General features: G+C 41.5%; 1 protein-coding gene across 1 annotated transcript in view; it reads left to right on the top strand.

The window, feature by feature from the left end:
- LOC107188916 (dystrophin-like) overlaps window positions 1-18,069 on the top strand; it is a 164,127-nt gene extending 146,058 nt beyond the window's left edge. The window contains exons 33-37 of the mRNA XM_015577313.1: window positions 12,140-12,351; window positions 15,944-16,098; window positions 16,621-16,810; window positions 17,333-17,511; window positions 18,018-18,069. Coding sequence (XP_015432799.1) covers window positions 12,140-12,351; window positions 15,944-16,098; window positions 16,621-16,810; window positions 17,333-17,511; window positions 18,018-18,069 — 788 coding nt within the window. The remainder of the gene's footprint in view (window positions 1-12,139; window positions 12,352-15,943; window positions 16,099-16,620; window positions 16,811-17,332; window positions 17,512-18,017) is intronic.
- Window positions 18,070-20,022: the final 1,953 nt, after the last annotated feature.

Below are 20,022 nucleotides of genomic sequence, written 5' to 3'. Positions count from 1 at the left end.
GGGAGGGGAGGAGGCGGAAGCGGCCGCGAACAATGGACAGTAAGAAATTAAAAGTTTACGCGTGGACGGGTAAACCTAATTATTCGGGGAAAGTTTGCGACGATAGCTTCGTTCAGGGAGGGAGAAAGACAGCTGAAACCTGGGGTGGTTTGGGGGATGGTGAACTTTGACGAAGCATACGCGAACGATTATAAGTGTTCCGACTATTGGTAAATTAAAAGGTACCGGCGCAGAAATGTTGCTAAGTTGGATGAATCGGTGAGTAGACTACAGGATAATGTTTATAACTGGACTACGGATTTTCAAGCAAATTCACGGGTTTATAGATGAATTTATAGAGGTAGAAGGTAAACGGAAATTTGTTTTCTTTATTTGGTGTTTTATTAGATTCTACGTAACGTATAGGTTCTGTTAGTTTTCATTAAATTGTTTTACTGTATTGCTGTGTCTGTATCCGTATTAATTATCGTGGTTATTACCTTCTCTTGCGGTAAGTAGATTATAAGTTTAACCTATTATGTGGTCGTGCAGATGAATAATGCGATGAGAAACGTTTTATCCCTGAACGAAATGTAGTTACGATGTAATTTACATTACTGTAGATGTTCCGTCATGATTTGGTGAATAAACTTTAAATCGATAAATAAGGAAATCAGAAAGACCCATTTTATCCGATTTATAGTTTAAAAATTGGACAACCTGACAGTGAAAAACTGTACAAGTGACAAAACCAATTCTTCAGGGTGTGACATTTACGGAAAATAGTTGAAAAATTCGTGCACCAACATCAATTTCATCGTAACCTGGTATTCTACTATTTAACCCTTTACAGTCATAACATGCTGAGGTCTGGGTAGCCTACAGGTGATAAATATCTTGTAATCAAATATTATTCCAAAAAGAAATTCGAGTGTCGTCGAACGATACTGTTGCGTTGTTTCATTATCAGGTTGCATTTGTTTTCTTTAGGACGAAGCAAAGAGAAAATGCGCAAAATCAAAATAATTTTTTTGCTTCGGTGGCTGAAAGTAGACATATGACTGGAAAGGGTTAATAATTGTAATTGTAACAAATGGTAAAGTCATTGCAGGACCTTTTATCCGTTAATTGGATTAAATTCTGCCTACAATAAGCAATTTCTAGACATATTTAAGTGACGGGTCACTAGTATGTAGTAGCTATTAACAGGTATTAAACATTTTAATTCGAGTATTCGTAGGCGGGCGTTATTCCATGGCACGTCTCTCTTTTAAAAGCGTGACCGTTTCGCGAAAATTGCTCGCCGTGCTTCCTTTTCCCCACGATTCCCCTATTCACGCTCTATGATTGATGGATTTAACGGTACCGCCGCGGCGCTCGTGGAAATTACCCGGTAATTTCTGCAAATTGTTTGCAAATTGCGATCGATTTCAGGGCGTCGATTGAAACGAATTGCTAGAGCGGGGAAAAAATCGAGACGGGCGCGTGGGGTGATGTCATTTTCGTCGCAGCGAGCACAATTTTCCGATGCAGCTTCGCCGTTAAATTTCTCTTTCATGCTGTGATTATCAAGTTAAACGTACGCGAAGCACATTTCTAGATCCATTTAAGAGGTACAGAAAATCTGACTTTCTTGAATTGTTCGCAGAATTACCTGGCCGTAACTGAATCGGGAAGTTAAGGGAGAAACAAAGGAAAATTAATGGATACTTTTTTTAATTAACTTGTAAGAAAACTGAAGGAACGTAATTTATCTTACGTGAGGATTCCTTAGGTTTTGAGAGGGGGGAACTGAAAATATCTCTGAAAGGACAGTGCCGCATAATAGTGTGGGTATCATAACGATAATACATTACTAACACAATCGTGATTTCTTCGTCTTTCCAGATTTTTCAGTGACGTATATTTCGATCGATTTTTCTTATTCAACGTAGACGAAGATTCAGTAAGGTTCCAAGGCTCTAAAATCGAGGTTACAAAAATCGCGATTTGAAGATTCAATAGTATCAATGTTCACACGAATTCTTATAGTTTAACTCACGTACCTGGAAAAATTGACGATTAAGGTTAACCTCGAGTACCGATGTACAATTCACAGACTGGTCAGAACAAACGATAGAACACTGGTACGTTTAGTGATAGTTGTTCGGAAAGTTACGAAACTCGAGGCTTTTGGGCGTAATGTACGAGGGTACACGGCGCAAAAATGCTGGTTTCGCGTCACGCCGCGGGTTACGCGTCAAAGACAAAGGGACAGAGGTGTTCCGCGAGGCAAATGGAATCCGAATCTCATTAACGGAATCTCGGTTGCAGTTATCGTGGCGTGTGCAGCTTTGCGAACTCGTTGACCGTTGTCGGGCACGTCACGCAATGAAATCGCCGCATTATGTGGGCAGAAGTCTTTCTCCGTGAAAAGAACGTGTTTGATTATTTGGTCATGCAATCGAGGGACCATGGATAATCCAAATACACGTGTGTATTCTTTTAGATGTCCTTAGGGACTGGATCAATAGGGTGGATAGATAGATTCAATTCTTGACTAATAGATATGTTTCCTTTTTACTGCAAAAAAAATTTCGTCGGGCTTCTGTTGTTTGATATTAGGTAGCAACCTTAGATTCATATAATATTGGAAAACATATCCAAATTCTTGTGACGTTTTTAATTATTTTAAATTAGAACCATTTTAACTATAAAAATGGTTCTAATTCATTCTGTTAACAAATAGGTAGCAGATTCATTCGTTATCTCAGTCTGTTAACAAATAGATCGTAGATGCATTCATTATTTGAATCTGTTAACAAATAGATACAATCTGTTAACAATAGATTTAAAATGAAAGGTTACCATAAAAGTCAGGTACATGGAAGGAGGATTCTTAAGAACAGTATTCCCGCTTCGTTTCGACAATCACAAATCCAATCAGATTTCTTGTTTTTCTCCACCTAGATTGACTGATTAATCGACCTGATTTAATCCGCTCTATACGCAACACGGATTCTGTACAAGTAAAACGGTTGTATTCACGCGTTTCAGTTCGCTGCGCGCGCGTTAAATTTTCACGAAAAAAAGATCGTGAAACGGTCCTACGCGAGTCAGCGACACTTACCAGCGAGACGTGCTCGCACGGAAGCCGTTAGTCTCTTTATTATCCTTCTTCTAAGAGGGTGGATACAGGCGGGAAGAAGTTGGCGGAAGCGCGACGTACGTTTTTGGACCGGTTATAAAGAGACCGGCGAACGAACCCGCTCGAAAATGGCACCCTTTGCACACGCCTCACGTATCCCATAGCCCTCCAAACTCTCTGTCCTTTTTTTTTCTTTGAGCTTTCCTTATGTATTTCGTAGTTCCCTGGTTCGGCGGTCGCGATTCTGGTTCTCCTTTTTGCCCCGGGGCCTCGACGAGCCTCAATCGGCCGGAAGGAACGGTGGAAAGAAACTTGTCCAGCAGGCAGTAATGGAAGAGAAGAATTTCGCGAAGCAGAGCCCCGTCGTCTCGGAGTTGTCGGGTCCGAAGTTTATCGGAAATTCCACTTCGGCCGTGTAAAGTTTCATACCGTGGGCCGTTGCGGCCCGTTCGCGTCTCTACATGCTCGTCATGGTATATTACGGAATAGTTTACAACCCACTCCACCCCAATTTCCGACGGTCTCCTTGCTTTTACTATTTCATGCGAAAAAACTGATCGTTGAAATCCAGTTATTGATACCTGAAGTATTCTCCATGCGAGGTGAATGTTGCAACTGTTCCTGAATTCAAGAGATACTATTCGAGGAAGTCAGTACGCCAGGATCGAATCTGCAGAATTATTCGTCTGTGCGAGAAAAGGAAACATAATTGAGTCGTTTATTTGCCAAAGTGAACTCCACAAAAATTACGAAGGAAATTTATTTTAGATTTAAAAATTTAAGCGCCAGTCAAGTGCTTTTAGGCGCTATAGTTTGAAGAAATTCAGAAAGTGGAGTTAGTCACTTTGGCTTGTGAACGGTTCATTTAGAAATTTATGGCAGACACATCTCGTTAGAGAGATACCTCGTACCTTCGTTGTATTTTGAAACTCAGGGTATATACTCTAACTTTTACTCTCATCCTGGACGTGTAATGGTACCCAGTGAATTTTATAATAGAGGTAACGCTATATTTAGCATCCAAGTTTCATACCACACTTACTAGAATTAATTTTACATTTTAATCCATTTCACAGTTAACATATTCCTGAGATACCCTTTCCGTGATGCAAAAGTCTTTCGATCCCACGCCATATAATCCCACTTTGCCCAGGCAAGTCTTAGATGTTCCTCAGGCCCCACCTATCTTCCCTTGGTTTCAGGGTTCAATTGAAGTTGAAGAAGGAATAGTGGGTTACTTAGTATACCTAATACTAAGAAATCATTTCTTTACCGTAAAAATTAATCGAACCATCCACTATATACCTCGATATACACCAGTCTGATCCACGACCCTGCTTCCTGATTCAAACGTAGCCTGCATTCACCCACCGTCAAACGACTCGGTGAGTTTAATTGAAGTCTTTCCCGCGAGGCGAAGTTCTCCGTGGGCTCTCCGCGTGCGTTAGAATTTTAACTAGCGAACTTCTTCAATTCCTTAATCCCCAGCGGCTCTCGAACGAACGGAAGCTCGAAGACCACCCCTCCTCCAGGTTGGGGTTCGTTGCTCGCTGTTTACCGACACTCTGGAAACCCGTTCGATCTCTCCGAGATACCTGGTATACCTTCACCTAGCTCGAGAAGAGAGAGAAATGACGTTGTCGTGGAGGATACACCAGCGCCGCCCGTTTGCAACCCTCTTTCTCTCTCTTTCGTTCTTTATCTTGTGATTCGTCGGATGACTTTCTTTATTTGCCCGGACGTCCAGATACCGGGAGCCTTAAACTAGTCCAAGGGACAACAAAACGAACAACTTTCAGCCAACTTTGTCCTGGTCGACGCTCGAACATAATCCGGTTGCCGGGTGCAGAGGGGTAAAGGTACGTCGGAAATCTTCGCTGGTAGCACGCTTAACAAAGTTCGGCCGGAGTTTCAACGTTATTCGAAACGACGAGGCGTTTCCCGTGGATGTTGTCCGTGTATTACGAGTCGCGTTTCACGCTCGGGAATTTTCTTTTGGCCGATGTCAGCACGGCGGGGAAAAAAAAAGAAATAGCGGAAGTTGACATGGCTTGTTTGCTGGTCTAACGATATTAACTTCTGCGTTTCTTTTGTTACGGGAGAAACGGTCCGTTTGTGAGTGGAAAATCATATTTTTATGAAAATTTTTATGAAAATTCGTAAAATAGATTCAGAACAAAAGTTACAATTATTCTACATTGCAATATGCACTGAGTCTGAGGAGGTTACCGTGATTCTAATCGTATTCGTATCTCAGTCATATCCTTTAACTACCTCATACTCGGTATCATTAAAAAGACATTAATGTTAAACACAACGACCAAATAACATTACAAGTAATTTAGAGCATAAAAACCATATCCACTTTCTTTTTCACCCCAATTCGTAATTTCATTAGACTGTCCAAAAGATTTAACATCGTTTCGCAGGAAACACAGACCAACCCTCTTCGCCCTTTGGGTCGGAAGTCGAATTAATAAAGTCTGCGATACATTTCCGCGAGGCTGTTAAACTATACAGGTTTATTGTGACCACACCGAGTGTCGACTCTTGCCTCTCTCACAGTGACAGTCCGGGAATAAGCCTTGTGGTTAGGCACGGGCAGCGAACAGTGCCACGTTTCTGGACACAGTTTCGTCGCCCTCGGCCCCCCGATATCAACCGAGAGCTCACAATTAAATTCTGCGCGCGTGCACGTCGCATGATAAACGATGCATCGCTGGAGAGACGAGAAATCCCAGTAAGTTTGAGGCCGGTATATACCGCTCTCAGACGGGATTTTCCTCGACTTCAATTTTCATTTCACTGATGTAACCGTACCCGGTATTCCCTGTCCCACTCCGGGGTCCCATCGTTTCCGCCGTTTCCTTCCACGTTTTCCCCCCGCTCGCCCTTTCGCTGTTTCCGTCCCGTCCGCGCGTGTCTCGCCGCCATCGTCTTCTGTATTTCATCGATTTCAATCCCGAATACCTCTCCGCTCACTTTACAGGGGCGCCAGCCCGACAATTTGAATATATTAGGCGATTCATCTGAATTTAATAGAGGTGCATTAGGCATCCCGTTGCAATAAAAGGCACGCGAGGGAGACCGCCGTACGCTTGCGTATAGAATTCGTGGTTGTACACACGGGTCCCGTTCTGTTTTGCGAGTTTTCTGCCTGCGAGCTCATTTGCATCGCGTTTGAAACAATTAAGAGAATTGAACCACTGAGATCGCATATGAAGAAGGATATCAGAGTAGATTGTACTGTAATTGTAAGATGTTCCAGATATTTTGATACTATTTATATGAGATATAGTTAGATTTTTGTTAAATCACTCACGTTATTAAATTTCTTGTTCAAAAACACACAATTAAAAAAAAAAAATTTTTCTTATATCCTTTAGTTCCCCAGATATTCGAAAAAAGATGTTTTCGACCCCTAACTTCGAGGGTTGTTTTCACCTCTACAATATGGACGATTGCCGCTATAAACGCGTGCGAAATATTTTTCCGTGTACTATATCTCATATAAATTGCATGAAAATTGACCTGTGTGGATTTGATATGTTCCCTTGGGAGTAATTCTTTAGTTCCTCATTGTTATATTTAATTTCATAAGTGAGATTTGTAAACAGATTCCTGAAAAAATCGCGTACTCTTAACTACGCTATTTGAATGTAATAAAAATCTTCAATTTTCTGAATTAACATCACCCCGTTAACATTAATGTTACTATGTCTCTGGGTTTCGCAATTGCGGTCGCAAGATTGAAATAAATGGTTCCCCTGTATAAATTTAAATTCCGAACAGCGATTTGCGGGCTCAGGTCCGGCGAAACCGCGCGTGGAATTTCCGTTTGAGTTTCGCCGGAATTGCTTCTGTAAACGCGCGATTATCGAAGTTCACACGTGGCACGTCGGTTCGTAAAATGTTCGGAGCTGGCGAGCAGGGAATATCACGATCGTCAGCTATGGCCACGCACCGGATCCAGAGAATATGAACCGGCCGACCCGCTGTGACCAACTCGACCGACTATAATTCACGTTCACTTTTTTCTTGACGTGTGCATTATTCTTCCTCCGTTTGCTGTAGTAATACGCTAATCAACGAATCGTGTGCAATTTTACCGTGACTCGGACATTTCGATTTAGTTTGAGTTACATTCTAATTTATTTCGTTCCCTTTGACACTCGAGCGACTAAAACATATATGCAGTACATAAATAATATATTGACGTGCTTTGGGTCAATAGTAGGTAATTCCATTGAACAGAAGGACAAAATATGGTATTAAAATTACTACCTTTTAGATTCTTGAAAGTTAAAAGAAAACATTCCCTTTTAATTAAAACAAATTTCTTCGTCTCTGTTAAAATAATCATAAGTAGTAGTCTGGCAGTGAGCGTGTTGAAAAGTACGTTATACAAAAGATGTATTATAATTAAGATAGATTAAAGTGATGGAAACTCCTACGAAGTATTCCAAGAATCTATATAATTACCAGCACAAAGTGGCTCCGTCTGCAAACCCTTTTTTTCACCGCTGTAATTGACATCGTGGCAAATTAAAGTAGGAACATGGAACTCGGTAACCTGACCGGCCGTAGGGGTCGAGAGGGCGCGTACGTGCCATCTTTAATGGCTCGTCGAGCACTTGTCACGCCTGTGACTCGAGTTCGCAAGGGTACGTAACGGTGCGCCCAAGGGGTCGATGGGACCGAACTGCTCTCGTAATAAGTCATTGAAGTGAACCCAGCGTGGATGACAACGTCTTTTGCCGCGGCTGTCTCTCCCTTCGGGGACGGAGAGGGACGATAGATCAAGCCACTTCACTTCCGGTCCCGGGATCCGTATGCACGTACGCAGGCCCCGTGCGCGCTTTGCGGCCCTCTTAACTTCGCGACGTTAGTCTGCCCCGTGCGTGGCCTGTCGGTTTATATCAGTCTGCGGGCGTAGCATATGCTTCCGGTTACGTGCGAATGCACCTCTGACCTGTGATTTTTGGCCCCGTGTCTTCGAGGAAATTAGCTCCGGTGATGGATCGCCGCGAAGAAATCGACCACGATTTATCGAGACTCTCTCTGTTTCATTGACTATACAGGGTATCTCGGATCCGGTAGTACAACCGGCTGGGAGCTGATTTTACGAGATAACGTAAGTCGAAAAAAGAATAAATTCGTTTCAGGTTTTGTTTTCAAGGAAATGTGGTTTGAAAAATCACCCGAGCCGCGTGTATTTGTGCTGGGAATTAGTAATAACAAATAAACAGTAGAGAACAAATTTTTACGGCTGTTATACTACTAAGCTCGTTAAATATCACGGTCACTGGTTAGAGTTTTGCAGTATTAATTTTTTAAATTCTGTGTCACGCGTCAGGGTATCCATATACAAGGTGTCCTACGTAACGTGAGCACCTTCCATACCTCACTTGCTTCTGCTTTGCAGAAAATTAATTTTAACAAATGCTCTAAGTGATTACATTATTATTACAGTCTACTCCCTTACATGTATGCATTTTTCGTACTCAAGTTCACATGAAGGTCATACTATTTAGGTCATTGGATTGGTCCTGACTCAACTATTACACCACGATGATAAAAATATATATTCCCATTAAAAAATATGAGCTTAAGAAAAACTATTGCTTGTCATAGTATTTGCTCCTTTTAACCAAATAATATTTTCCCCTCACATTTTTCTGTATCTCCAAAAACAAGCGAAATATTGAAGGTGCTCGTGTTAGGTGGGACACCCTGTATACGGTTGTTAATAAAACTCGGCGTGTAATGTGGTTACAGGTAAATAAACAGTTACGTCTCACGTAAAAGCTGTTCGCGACTCTTCACAAGATTAATCCCCCGACTGTATACAACGGACGCTTTTCATTATTCCGCGGGAGCGTATTTTACAGTTCGGCCAGCGTCATACATCAACTTGTATTACCGAAACTTCTCTAAAATTGATTGTACTCGGCGTATACATCCCAATTCCCAAAAGCACGAAACTCTCCGCGTCGCTCTCTATGCCCGGTTATATAGTTTGTGGATATTAGTACAATGCTGCCATGACGGAGACACGTTAAACTTTGCATTGCCCCGGGAGTTCACGCGGTTGTTTCTCTTCTGCCGCGGAATAGACAAACGAATCATTACCGTCATTACCGAAAATTGCTGTGTAATCTGGCCCCGGTCTCGATTGCATCATACGCAATAAATGTTCGATCGGATTGCTGGCTATTCATTGCCGATTGGATCCCATAATGTCTGACGAAGCTAGTTATGCTGCCAACGACAAATGGAAATTCAGAGGGTTCGGAGGATCGTGAAGATTCGACAGATTTTTTGAAACCTGTCGAACACTTTGTTGGACCAAGTAGAATATTCTTAATAGATACGTGACAGAAGTGTGGAGTTACTAATCAGTGAAAATAAAACTTCTAATGATCTGGGAGGTTCGAAGAACTTTATCCGAATGTCTGGAGACTTTATAGGACCAAATAGAACTCCTAAGAGTGGGTAGTTAAATGATTTAATGGGCTCGAGGTCTTTCGAAGGGACTTCGGAACTTCTGAGTACCTTATGAAATTAAATAGAATTCCTGGGGATGTATAATTAAGAGAAGTTTAGGTCCATGTACTTGAAAATTGCACGGAAGACTGTGTACGATCTTTGTGAATGACACAAGATTGACACTGTAGATGTATCATTTCCATCCTCGCGAGATATAAATCATTGGAATTGGAATTTCTGTGCTCGTAATTGTCCCCTTAGGGTCTAATCTCTCCGGAGGTGTCCATCTCAGGTTCCGTGGTTATGCACACGTCGATAGTAGGTCTCAGGTCGTCGGGTAATAGGTCTCGGAGCCCCAGTATTATCAGTGTCGTGTTTCACAAGCTCCGAGATGTCTCGGTTGATCCACAAATTAAACTACCCTGATCAAGAAATAGAAGAGGGTCGTTGTGCTTCCAGTGATTTTGTTCTTACTGTACTCTCAACTTTTTTACCAACATACACGAGAGATTGCATCTACTTTGTACCTATTTTATAAACTCTAATTTCTAGTCCTTACTTAGTATATCCTCTGCTCTCTAATCATGTATTCATATTTTCCATTCCCAAATATTCACTCGTCAATATACCCTCTGCTCATCATTTTCTGCACTACGTTCTCTACTTCCGAATATTTCCTACCGTTCAGTACATTCACACTCGAGATTTCATTTGTTCTGTACTTTATAAACTCCAATTTCCACTCCCTACTCGCTATATCCCCTACACTCGAATCATTAATCCATATTTTCTGCACCCGAATATTCACTCCTCAATATACACTTGCTCACTATTTTCTGCACTTTGCCTCCTGAATATTTCCTACCGTTCACGCTTCACTTTCCAATTCTACTAGGAGGTACGCTGCTCTCAATCAACGTTGTTTCCGTTGTAGTTTCGATCCTGTTCGACGGGACGCACGCGCGAAACATCCTGTCAATGCAGTGCATCCTGAAAGGTACACTCAAGTGTGCTGTCCACGCGTGCAAATTTTGTTGTTACGGCCGTTGAAACGTTGCCAGTGCTTTACGCCTGCTTTTCCAGCTGCGCCTACCTCCACCCTTCTACCTCCCATTGCTAAGCTACTTCAACTTGGACAGCTTCCAGGTGGTTCCTCGCGCCTGGCGCGAATTTCAACGTGGATTTTAGCCCCTCCTGCGTGGACCGAGAAGTGCTCCTTGAAACAACGAACACGTGCCGGGACGTCGGTTCCTAGCGTTCGATTAACGAGCCCCGAGCTGGTGTGCATACATACCAAGTGCGCGCGCGCGCACAAGCTTGAATATTTGCCGAGCAAGTTTCCACTCGGACGGTATCGATGATTCGGTATATTCACTCATTTGATCGGTCGAATCGCTTCGATTGCACAGGGTGTTCAGTCAACGGTGCAATAATCAAACGGAAAAGTGAATTTGTTACAGAAAAATTAGTCGAATATGTAGAACAAAATTTCTTCACATTGCATTCGTGAACTTAGATGTCTTGCTATCGCTGGTTTGTTTCTACTTAACCCTGATCCGTCCCTCACTTTTCCGACTCAGTTTGTCTTTCGGTAGAAAATTGACACAGCGGATTGATATTTTGGAAAACGAAAACTTTTTTCGAAAAATGTTATGCTACACTTTTTCTTTGTTTTTTTTTTCTTTTTCCCTTAAATATAGAATCGACTCTTTGCTGGTTGTAACACCTATAATTCCCAGGGTGTATTTAATATTTCCATTCCTATCAGAGCACCCTGAATAATGGAATTCTTGTGACTCCGGTTAGTCAAACGATCGGTTAATTGGAATAACTCTTCGACAGTCCTGTCGGTTACTTATTCATGCAGCCTCTATTTCGAGCCACGGTCGGCTCGCGGGATGAAACTTTCATCCGCGAACGGTTGGTTGGAGTCAAATAGATCCACGCTGTTCTTTCAACGCTGTGGATCTAATTGAAGCGTTTTAGATCGAAGCCCCTTGTGTTCTCCCCCGTTTGCCTTTGTAGTGAACTTTGAATTGAGAATCCATGGAATAGATAATAACGTGGATTTGTGGTTCGGTGCAATAGTTCCGATTGATCTTGCGATTGAATTGCTTTTAACGAGTTCAGCTACAATCAGAAGCAAAAAGAAAAGAAAAGAAAAACAAAGTACAATACATTCAGAACTAGTTCCTTGCTTAATGAAGACGAACGAAAATAACATAGTCTTAGAATCAGCTACTTTTTTTTGCTTCTCAGTGTAGATTTAACAGGAGTAGCGAGTGACTTTTCTTTTTCTTCTAATTTACGAACGATCTATAATTGAATTTGCCATGGAGCAAATTTTACTAATTTAATTGTATGATATGGATACATTAGAATAATATGATACACGTCTTGGTTACATACTGGAAAATTTTTAAGTACCAGGATAAGTATTGGTAAGCAGAATTTAAGAACGTATGTGCAGTGTATGCATTAATCCTTTTAAACGACAATAACGGACGATCTAAAGTGCACGCTCGGCTACGATTACTGTTGCAGTCACGAAGCTGAGAGAACATTGGGACGAGACGAACTCGAAAGTGATGCAAAGGAAGACGCAGTTGGACGCGATGCTCGGTGACAGCCAGCGATACGAGGCGAAGAGGAACGAGGTGGAAGTATGGCTCGCGCGGATGGAAACTCGACTGGAGAAAATGCAGGCTGTAGGGCACACCGCCGACGTTCTCGAGGCGCAGCTCCGAGAACAAAAGGTACGCTGGAATTCCCATTCCCCTACTCCCATTCTTTTCCGAACTTCTACATTAACCGTCGCGCATTAACCATACCAGAGGTCGCGATTTTTATCTAGTCTTTCTTTATATCTTGCGCGGCAGACTATTCGTTGGAGTGCGAGGCGTACGCTTTCGTACCTCGTGCGCGCTTAGGCGACCGTACTGGTCAATGAAACCCGATGCACGTTCTGGCGATAGCTGTTGAATGAAAATATTTTTCCTACTGTTTCTATACTCTCTGCGAGTATGTTTCGTTATTTTCTGATCTTTATTTTTACTTACTCTGTATGAATATACAGAGTGCTCACAGAAAAGGGGATCCAAGAACTTAGAGGCTGATACAGTAATATCTCGATGAGTGCGTCGTACTCGGGTTCAGTTTGAAGCATTCGTGGCAAGGCAGTGCAATTTTTAGCCCTTCATAAATTTTTTTTTTGCCTCAAATCGAGCCTCTGATTATCTTCTGTTTACTCTGTTTTGATTGGTTTCACAGGGGGACTCCCCCAGTGGTAGGAATAACGCCGTTGCTCGTGATGTAGTAAAAAATGTCTAATTCACACAGGCTGCACTTGTTATCGAGTAATTCATTGAGCTCGTTTTCTACGTTTTCATCTGTGCAGTGTATTCTTATTCCTGTATCTTCTGCCCTTTACTTCTTAACGGTTATAATACATTTTATATTCTGTACCTTTCGTTTTGTACTTTCGGAACTAGTACAGTATATTTTATTTTATTTTCATTTTCTACTTTCTCTATTCTTTATCTAGTGTCAATAATCTCTGTATCCTTATCTATATTCTGTAATATTTCTGATCACGACGATCTACCTTGTACATTCGTCCCTCCACTTCGTAGGCATAACTCTATATTCCGCCTGATCGCGGGACTGGTCGTGCTGCAACTGTTCGCCCAGTCATATCTAATCAATCATTCCTTCTTTACCACACACCCCCGCCAACATGTCATTCGTATTCAGCGGATGAACGACTCATTCACCCTGGTAGTAACCAGCTCTTAATGGACTGGATATTTCATTCACAATCCGCGATTAATCCCCTATAAGCTTTCAGTAATGATACCAATCTCATTCACGATACCCATATCACTCTACTATTGATACTTCGATAAATTCTTACTGTTTATAGCTCGTTTTACAAAAACCAGCCCGATACGAAAATTACCAAATCACCAACTAATCTCTGTTAAAATTCCAGTTTCATTGTGCTCTTGGCATTCACTTAATATAATATAGTAAATTAACTTGCGTCTTAATACTTACGGACAAGAGATCCGAATGCCTTATATGTGACTATTTTTATTCCTAATATACCATTTGAGCAATGATAATACGATTTTAATATAATGCCAAGAGAATATAAACAAGAATATTCATATCCCCATAAGCTTCGATACTTTTAAGGAATAGTAAATTCAAAGACAAAATAACAAGAACAAAAATGGCCCGAAGATCGCAACAGCGTTAATATTCTCTAGGTATCACTTTCTACTTCGACCATCCCTGCATAAATGCTCGATACAATTTACCCGGTATCATCGTGTAGAAACAATTAAAATCCAAACACTCGTAGAACCGTCGACTACACAGTCACCTGAGCCCATTTCTTCCCAGTCTTTTGAACTTCAATCTTAATCCAAATGCTTCGCCCCACGAATCACTCGCGTAATCTAATATTAACCAGGCAATTATAGAAACGACAGACAGAAGTTTCTCGTGTAATTCCCAGGCTCTCCGTTTATACCATTCTTCCGGCGAGAATAAATACGAACGGTACCTCCGTCGAATATAATGGCCCCGCAGCCAGGCCAGGGAGTTCGTTACCAGCCACGACTGGTTCGCGATTACAGAGAACGAACGCGATCGGTATTCATCCGACCAGCTACTAACCTCTTTTTAGCAACGTTTCGCTACCGCTTTGTGTACGAGAATAACGTTGGCCCGGGGCCGGAGAAGAAAAAAATTTCCTGATGGTAAGGGTGGGTGGAGGGAGGCTCGGGTGGTTGCACGGCCAAAGGTCCCAATCAACGAGATCGCGGCGGTATAGTACATCGCGCGGTTGTGGTACTTTGTTTAGATTGAAAAGAGCCGAATGAGATATTCATGGAATAATTTATTTCCACGAGATCCAGGCCGCGGCCTGGTCGAGTTCGCCTCGATTCGCGCAGTTATTCGCGAATGTTGTCTTTTCCCGTTCAAACCAATGGCGGAGCCATCGGGCCTGGTTACTATTTTTTTTCTCCGTTCGTCCCGACGCCAGACTGGCATTACAATATTCATGAATCGAGCGGGTTTGTTGGTTTGGCTAGTCTCGATGATTCGTCTCGAAAGGTTAATGAGTTCTGTTTAGATTTTAGAGAGGGTATCGAGTCGTTGCTTGCGAAGTGGAGGGATTCTTTTCTTGGGGATGCTTAAGTGAAAGGGGTAGTCGAGATTCGATTTGTATTCGATAGCTTGTGGGGAATATACGGTATTGTGTGCATTTATGTGAACAGATGTTTTATTGTGAGTGACGTAGCGCAGTAATGAATTGCGAATTCACCTTTGGCTGATGTCTTCTGGCAGGCAGAAACTAATTTTCTTGGGGTTTATGTTACCATTTCTGATTAAAACAGCCTTATCGCGAAGGATTGTCTTTCTTTTGCTTCCACGTATTCCTGGTCGCTTCGCTGCAACTGATCTAGTTACCCATTTTTTTTCCTTTTGTTTCGAAATCTTATTTACTACTTCAACACTAGCGTCAGATTCCATAATTAATTTGATACCGACGATCAAAGTCAACTGATCGGAGACACTAACGTATTCTGATAATACTTCTTATATTAAAAGTGCATTAAATAGCATCGACACTTCCCCATAAATACAGAATCGGGTTGGAGGTTATATATTGCACGTAATGTAGCTGCCAAAGCCAACTAACAACAATCTGTTTTTATGTAAAAATCTCTAATAATCGCTGCAGTTCACATTAATTCGTACAATACTGTAAATTGGATAAATGACAGAAATTCGTGTAAATACAGATTTGTTGTAAAATAATTCCTGGAAACTGAAGCCAGGTAAAATCCTATTTACCGTCTTAACGATTTTCCAAAGTTCCAAACGATACAAAAACGTCGTTGAAGTTTATTAAACTTTTCGCTGCACTATGAGTTTCAGACAATCATGTACGCTATGCACGCAGAATAACTGTACTGTAAAAAATTCTATATAATTCCTATTTCGGTAAATTAGTGTATAAAACTTTTAATTAATATAACTCACTCCACGACAGTACCACTATTTTTATACGAGCTTAATCCGGCTGATTATAAGTTTTATCAACGTCGATCAGTTGTACCCTGCAGTCGAAAGAAAGTTTCCCTCGCGCGGAATATCGAAGCATAAAACTTCGGCCCGTCCCATGAGCCCGAAGATTTACCTTCTTTAAGTTACGGCACGCGATTCCTGACTTGATACCAACTCGGACATAGATAAGTTTTCCCCGCGGCGTTGACCTTCCCTCCCCTCCCCCTCCTCCTCTCTTATTTTATTTCGTCCCGTTCGTTTTCTCAGTCGTTCCACGCGGAGCTGCACCAGTACAAGCGACAGATCGAGCTCTTCAATCAGCTCACGCAGAAGCTGATCGCCGTTTATCAGCAGGACGACACGACACGCGTGAAAAAGATGACGGAGACCATCAATCAAAGATACAACAATCTCAACACCAGGTATGTCGCTCGTCGAAGAAATTCTGCATACGTATACCTTCGTACATTATTTATTATAATGTCACCTCGGATCCTGCCTACAGATTTGAGAAAGAAATTCTTTTAATGTAACTGTAGAAGCAATGTACGTAATGTATAATATACAGGGTGGACCATGAAACGTGATCAGCTTAGATTATTCTACTGTCATAAATAGAACTATTTTTGTAAGATAACTATTTATAAGATTATTGTACGTCATAAATAGAATGAAGCAATAGTTTTTTTTTAACCATTTTATTACGAATAGTTCATTGGATACTGCTGTAAATTAGTATTATGAAACGATGAAAGAATAATTATATCAAGTAGCACTGAACACAAATTACAAGAGACATACTTTCTAGTTTATTCTGAGCCCAATATGATACTTAAGAAACAAATGTAATTCCTAGATTTGCTTTTCTCTGTGTGAATTGCTGCAGAAAATATAATCTCGCATAAAAATCCGCAGTCTGATAATGTGTATCGAATCGGTTTTAGTATCATCAATCGAGGAAAACTGCTGCACTCCGCGATGAACTCCCTCCACAACTTCGACCGGTCCCTGGACAACTTCTTGGCTTGGTTGAGCGAAGCGGAGTCCTCAATGGAGGGATTGGAAGCGGACGCGGACCGACTAGGCGGACGACGGGACCAGGGCGCTCTCAGGCGACCGCAGCATCAGCTCAAGGTGAGTCTCATTTTTCTTTGTATCAGCTTACCGTACGATTGCTTCCTAAATACTTGAAACCGAATCAAATGCGGGCGCAACATCGATTATTTATGTCTCTCGATCGGAACTTATATCGCCCTAAGTGCCAATTCCATTTATGTGTCTTCTTCTATTGTCATGATCTACTTGAAATCCGTGCCTGCCAGAGGAAGTATTAGAAAACCATTCCTTTATCGATCGAAATTCTCTGGTATTTCTAGCGAACAAATTGTTGAAATTTAAAGAAACGTCTTCCTCGTAACTGTAGGCTACCAGGAAAATGATCCCTTAAAGTGTTGGAAATGTCGTTAATTACTTCTGTAGAAATAACCTCAATGAGTTTGCATATGAAATAGGATTTAAAGTAACGATCAACTTCAAATTTAAAAGGCCACTTCTTTCATTATTCTTCGGGCTACAGAATGTTTCGAGAATTCACAGTCTTTGTGACCTTTATTCTATATATTTTGAGAATTTTCATTTTTAATACGGTACTCCCAGTTGAATTGCGATAAACAGAAATTGATGCGCGACGAGGCCGTAAGATCCCTCGGAGACGTTCTAACGGCGGTCACGTCTGGAAACCAGATCTGTATAGGTCACGTGTTGACTGAAGAAGGTTTTACGGCTTCGATTGATTGCCACAAAAGTGTGCCGAAGGCAGCAGTCGGCGTGTCGGTGTATCCATTAAAAGGAAGATGCTCGATATCGGGTATCGGTAGAATGCGGTGGCGGTCCATCAGCTTCTCTTCTGAACGCTCCTATGGTTATGCATTACGTCCCGTGGGAACCTGAAATATTGCATAAGAAAATGACGACCACCGAAGGGGGGCTTCCTGTATCCTGAAACGATGTTCCAAAAATAGATTTTCCGCGGTTTCATTAATATAGAGTGGTTCGAAATGAGGTCATTCTAAATATCGAACAGAGATCACTTTCGTACACTGTGGAGAATCTTCCACAGAATGTAAGGATACGCGAAAAATTGTTCACAGAATAGATAGGGTGATAGTTTTTGTGAAGAGAGGGAAGATGGAACGGAAATTTGACGGAATTTTCAATTTGAATTTCTCATTTGTGAAATACAATATTCGATAGTTTCCAGGATTGTAAACATTTTTAATAGTTTTCCTGGCATAGTTTCTCGACTGGAGTTAAACCGCAATTTTTACAACAATATTTACAGGAAAATGTGTTTGGCTAGACCCTTGAGATTCAAGGTGCTTATGGAGTTCTAATATCTCCGTCATTCGCTCCTATCTAATTAATAATCTCGTCACCAGTTCCGATCATCGAATTTTAATTCTCAAATTACATCCTAAATTTTTCGGCTGGCTGATAAAAATTGTCAATTTACATCACTACACTGGTCACTCTACAAAAATCGCTGTTCACGATCTTACACCTGGTTAAATTAACCGATTTCATTTGTTCGAGAAATATGTTCTTTCATGAATACAAACGAGGCTGTTCTAAAACCGTCGGTTTTGCATTTACACAGAGGCGTGTCACAACTTTTCCCGTATCGGTGATCGTGCGTCGACAAGCGAAACGACGCGTTGTTTAAACAAATCGTGTCCACGTAGGGGGATACGCGCGATGATGAGAAAATTAAACGGTTCCCGGACGCGACGAGTTCATGACGACGATCGGAGAGGGACCTTTGTGTTTACAATGCCCCGTGTAACCGACGGGTAACATCACCGTGGCCAAATTGATATCGTCCGTGTACCGTGTGCCGTATAGCGCCGGTTCCGAATGAAATTAATCCACCGCCGGCCGACACACTGCACGCGATTCCGGGAAAATTAGCTTATAATATTGTTTGTCCGGTTATATATTATCACCGGCGGTAACTCGACGTTGTGTTATTTACCCTGTTTTGTTCGTTGTTTGCATCACCGTCCATTGTACGCCTAGCAGTTCGGATCCTCTCCCCCGGAAGAACGGTCCAATTCTGAAAGGGTAAATTATCGTCTGGTACCCGTTGGTCGTGTGTTTTTTTTTTTTTGATGGAATTGTGGCATAATTTTCCACGGTTCTATCCTTCCATGGAACAATTCTACCACGCCGAGGCAGATGTCACCGTCGTTATGGTAATTTGACTTCGTTTTTTAATTCTACCGCGGTACTGAAGCTAGACTTCTTTTTGGCCACGCGGGTGCATCCATGAAAATGCACGCTGGGTTGTTTTAATGTGGCGGGGAAGAATTAAATAATCGAGGTTTCGAGAGAAGGGACTGGTTCTCTTAATTGGACGATTCTTTTTTTCCAAAAGAAACAATTAGAGATATTTTTTAACGCATTACTCAATATTACTTGTCATTCCCTAAAAGAAAAAGTATTAAGCCATTTATGTCGACGAACGATTAAGTTGAGAAGATATTTTGGTTCCAGAATTCCGAAGTGGTACTAACAATACGATGTTTCTGTTTCTAAATTTGATATTCAAATATACGTTTTTATATGTCGTGCGTAGTATCCCGTGCAATATTGAAATTAATACATACATATTGTTCAATTACCAAGTCAAGGAAATAATTGAATGGACACTTGTAACGATTGATGGATGAATATTTCAACAGCAATCGAAGGTCACAAGAGTCTCTATTAATACATATTGAAGTTCATTAATGTTTGTTCTCCAAATGAAATGGGTCGTGCTAAATGTAACGTAGTAACTTGCGCATGTATTGTTCAGTAAACTCCAGCATTTTAGTCGGATTTCGAGTCGGTGCATTTTCGGTCGACGGAAACGGCTGCGAATGTAACTTCCGTGCACCTCATTAGCGAGGAGATGGTGACATTGATTATCCGATAAACAGTTGGACAACTGATTGGAATCGATCGGGTCGATAAATCCGGAGGAACTAGGAACGAAAGGAAAATCGCCACGGTTCGACACTGTCGGACCACCGCTCTGGTCCAATAATGGCGGCCATTGGAAATCAATGTCATTTACCGTGGAATTTGATTATATGCCTGTTCTGCAGTGCGTAATGAGAATTAACGGAATCTATTTCACCTCGTTCACCTTTCTTCATTGCATTCTTGGTAGATTTACCGTCTCGTTAATTAATTATATTCTTGGATCTAGTATATCGCGTGTTTTCGACCAGGAATGTATGGTTGACCGTAGTTTCGATTTAGTGTTTGCAGGAAATAGAATACATAAAAAATATTAGTGTCTT

Source organism: Dufourea novaeangliae, unplaced genomic scaffold (assembly GCF_001272555.1).
Source record: "Dufourea novaeangliae isolate 0120121106 unplaced genomic scaffold, ASM127255v1 scaffold125, whole genome shotgun sequence".
Taxonomy (NCBI): Eukaryota; Metazoa; Arthropoda; class Insecta; order Hymenoptera; family Halictidae; genus Dufourea; species Dufourea novaeangliae.
The sequence above is the reverse complement of the archived record's forward strand: the minus strand, read 5'-3'. Positions and strand labels throughout refer to the sequence as shown.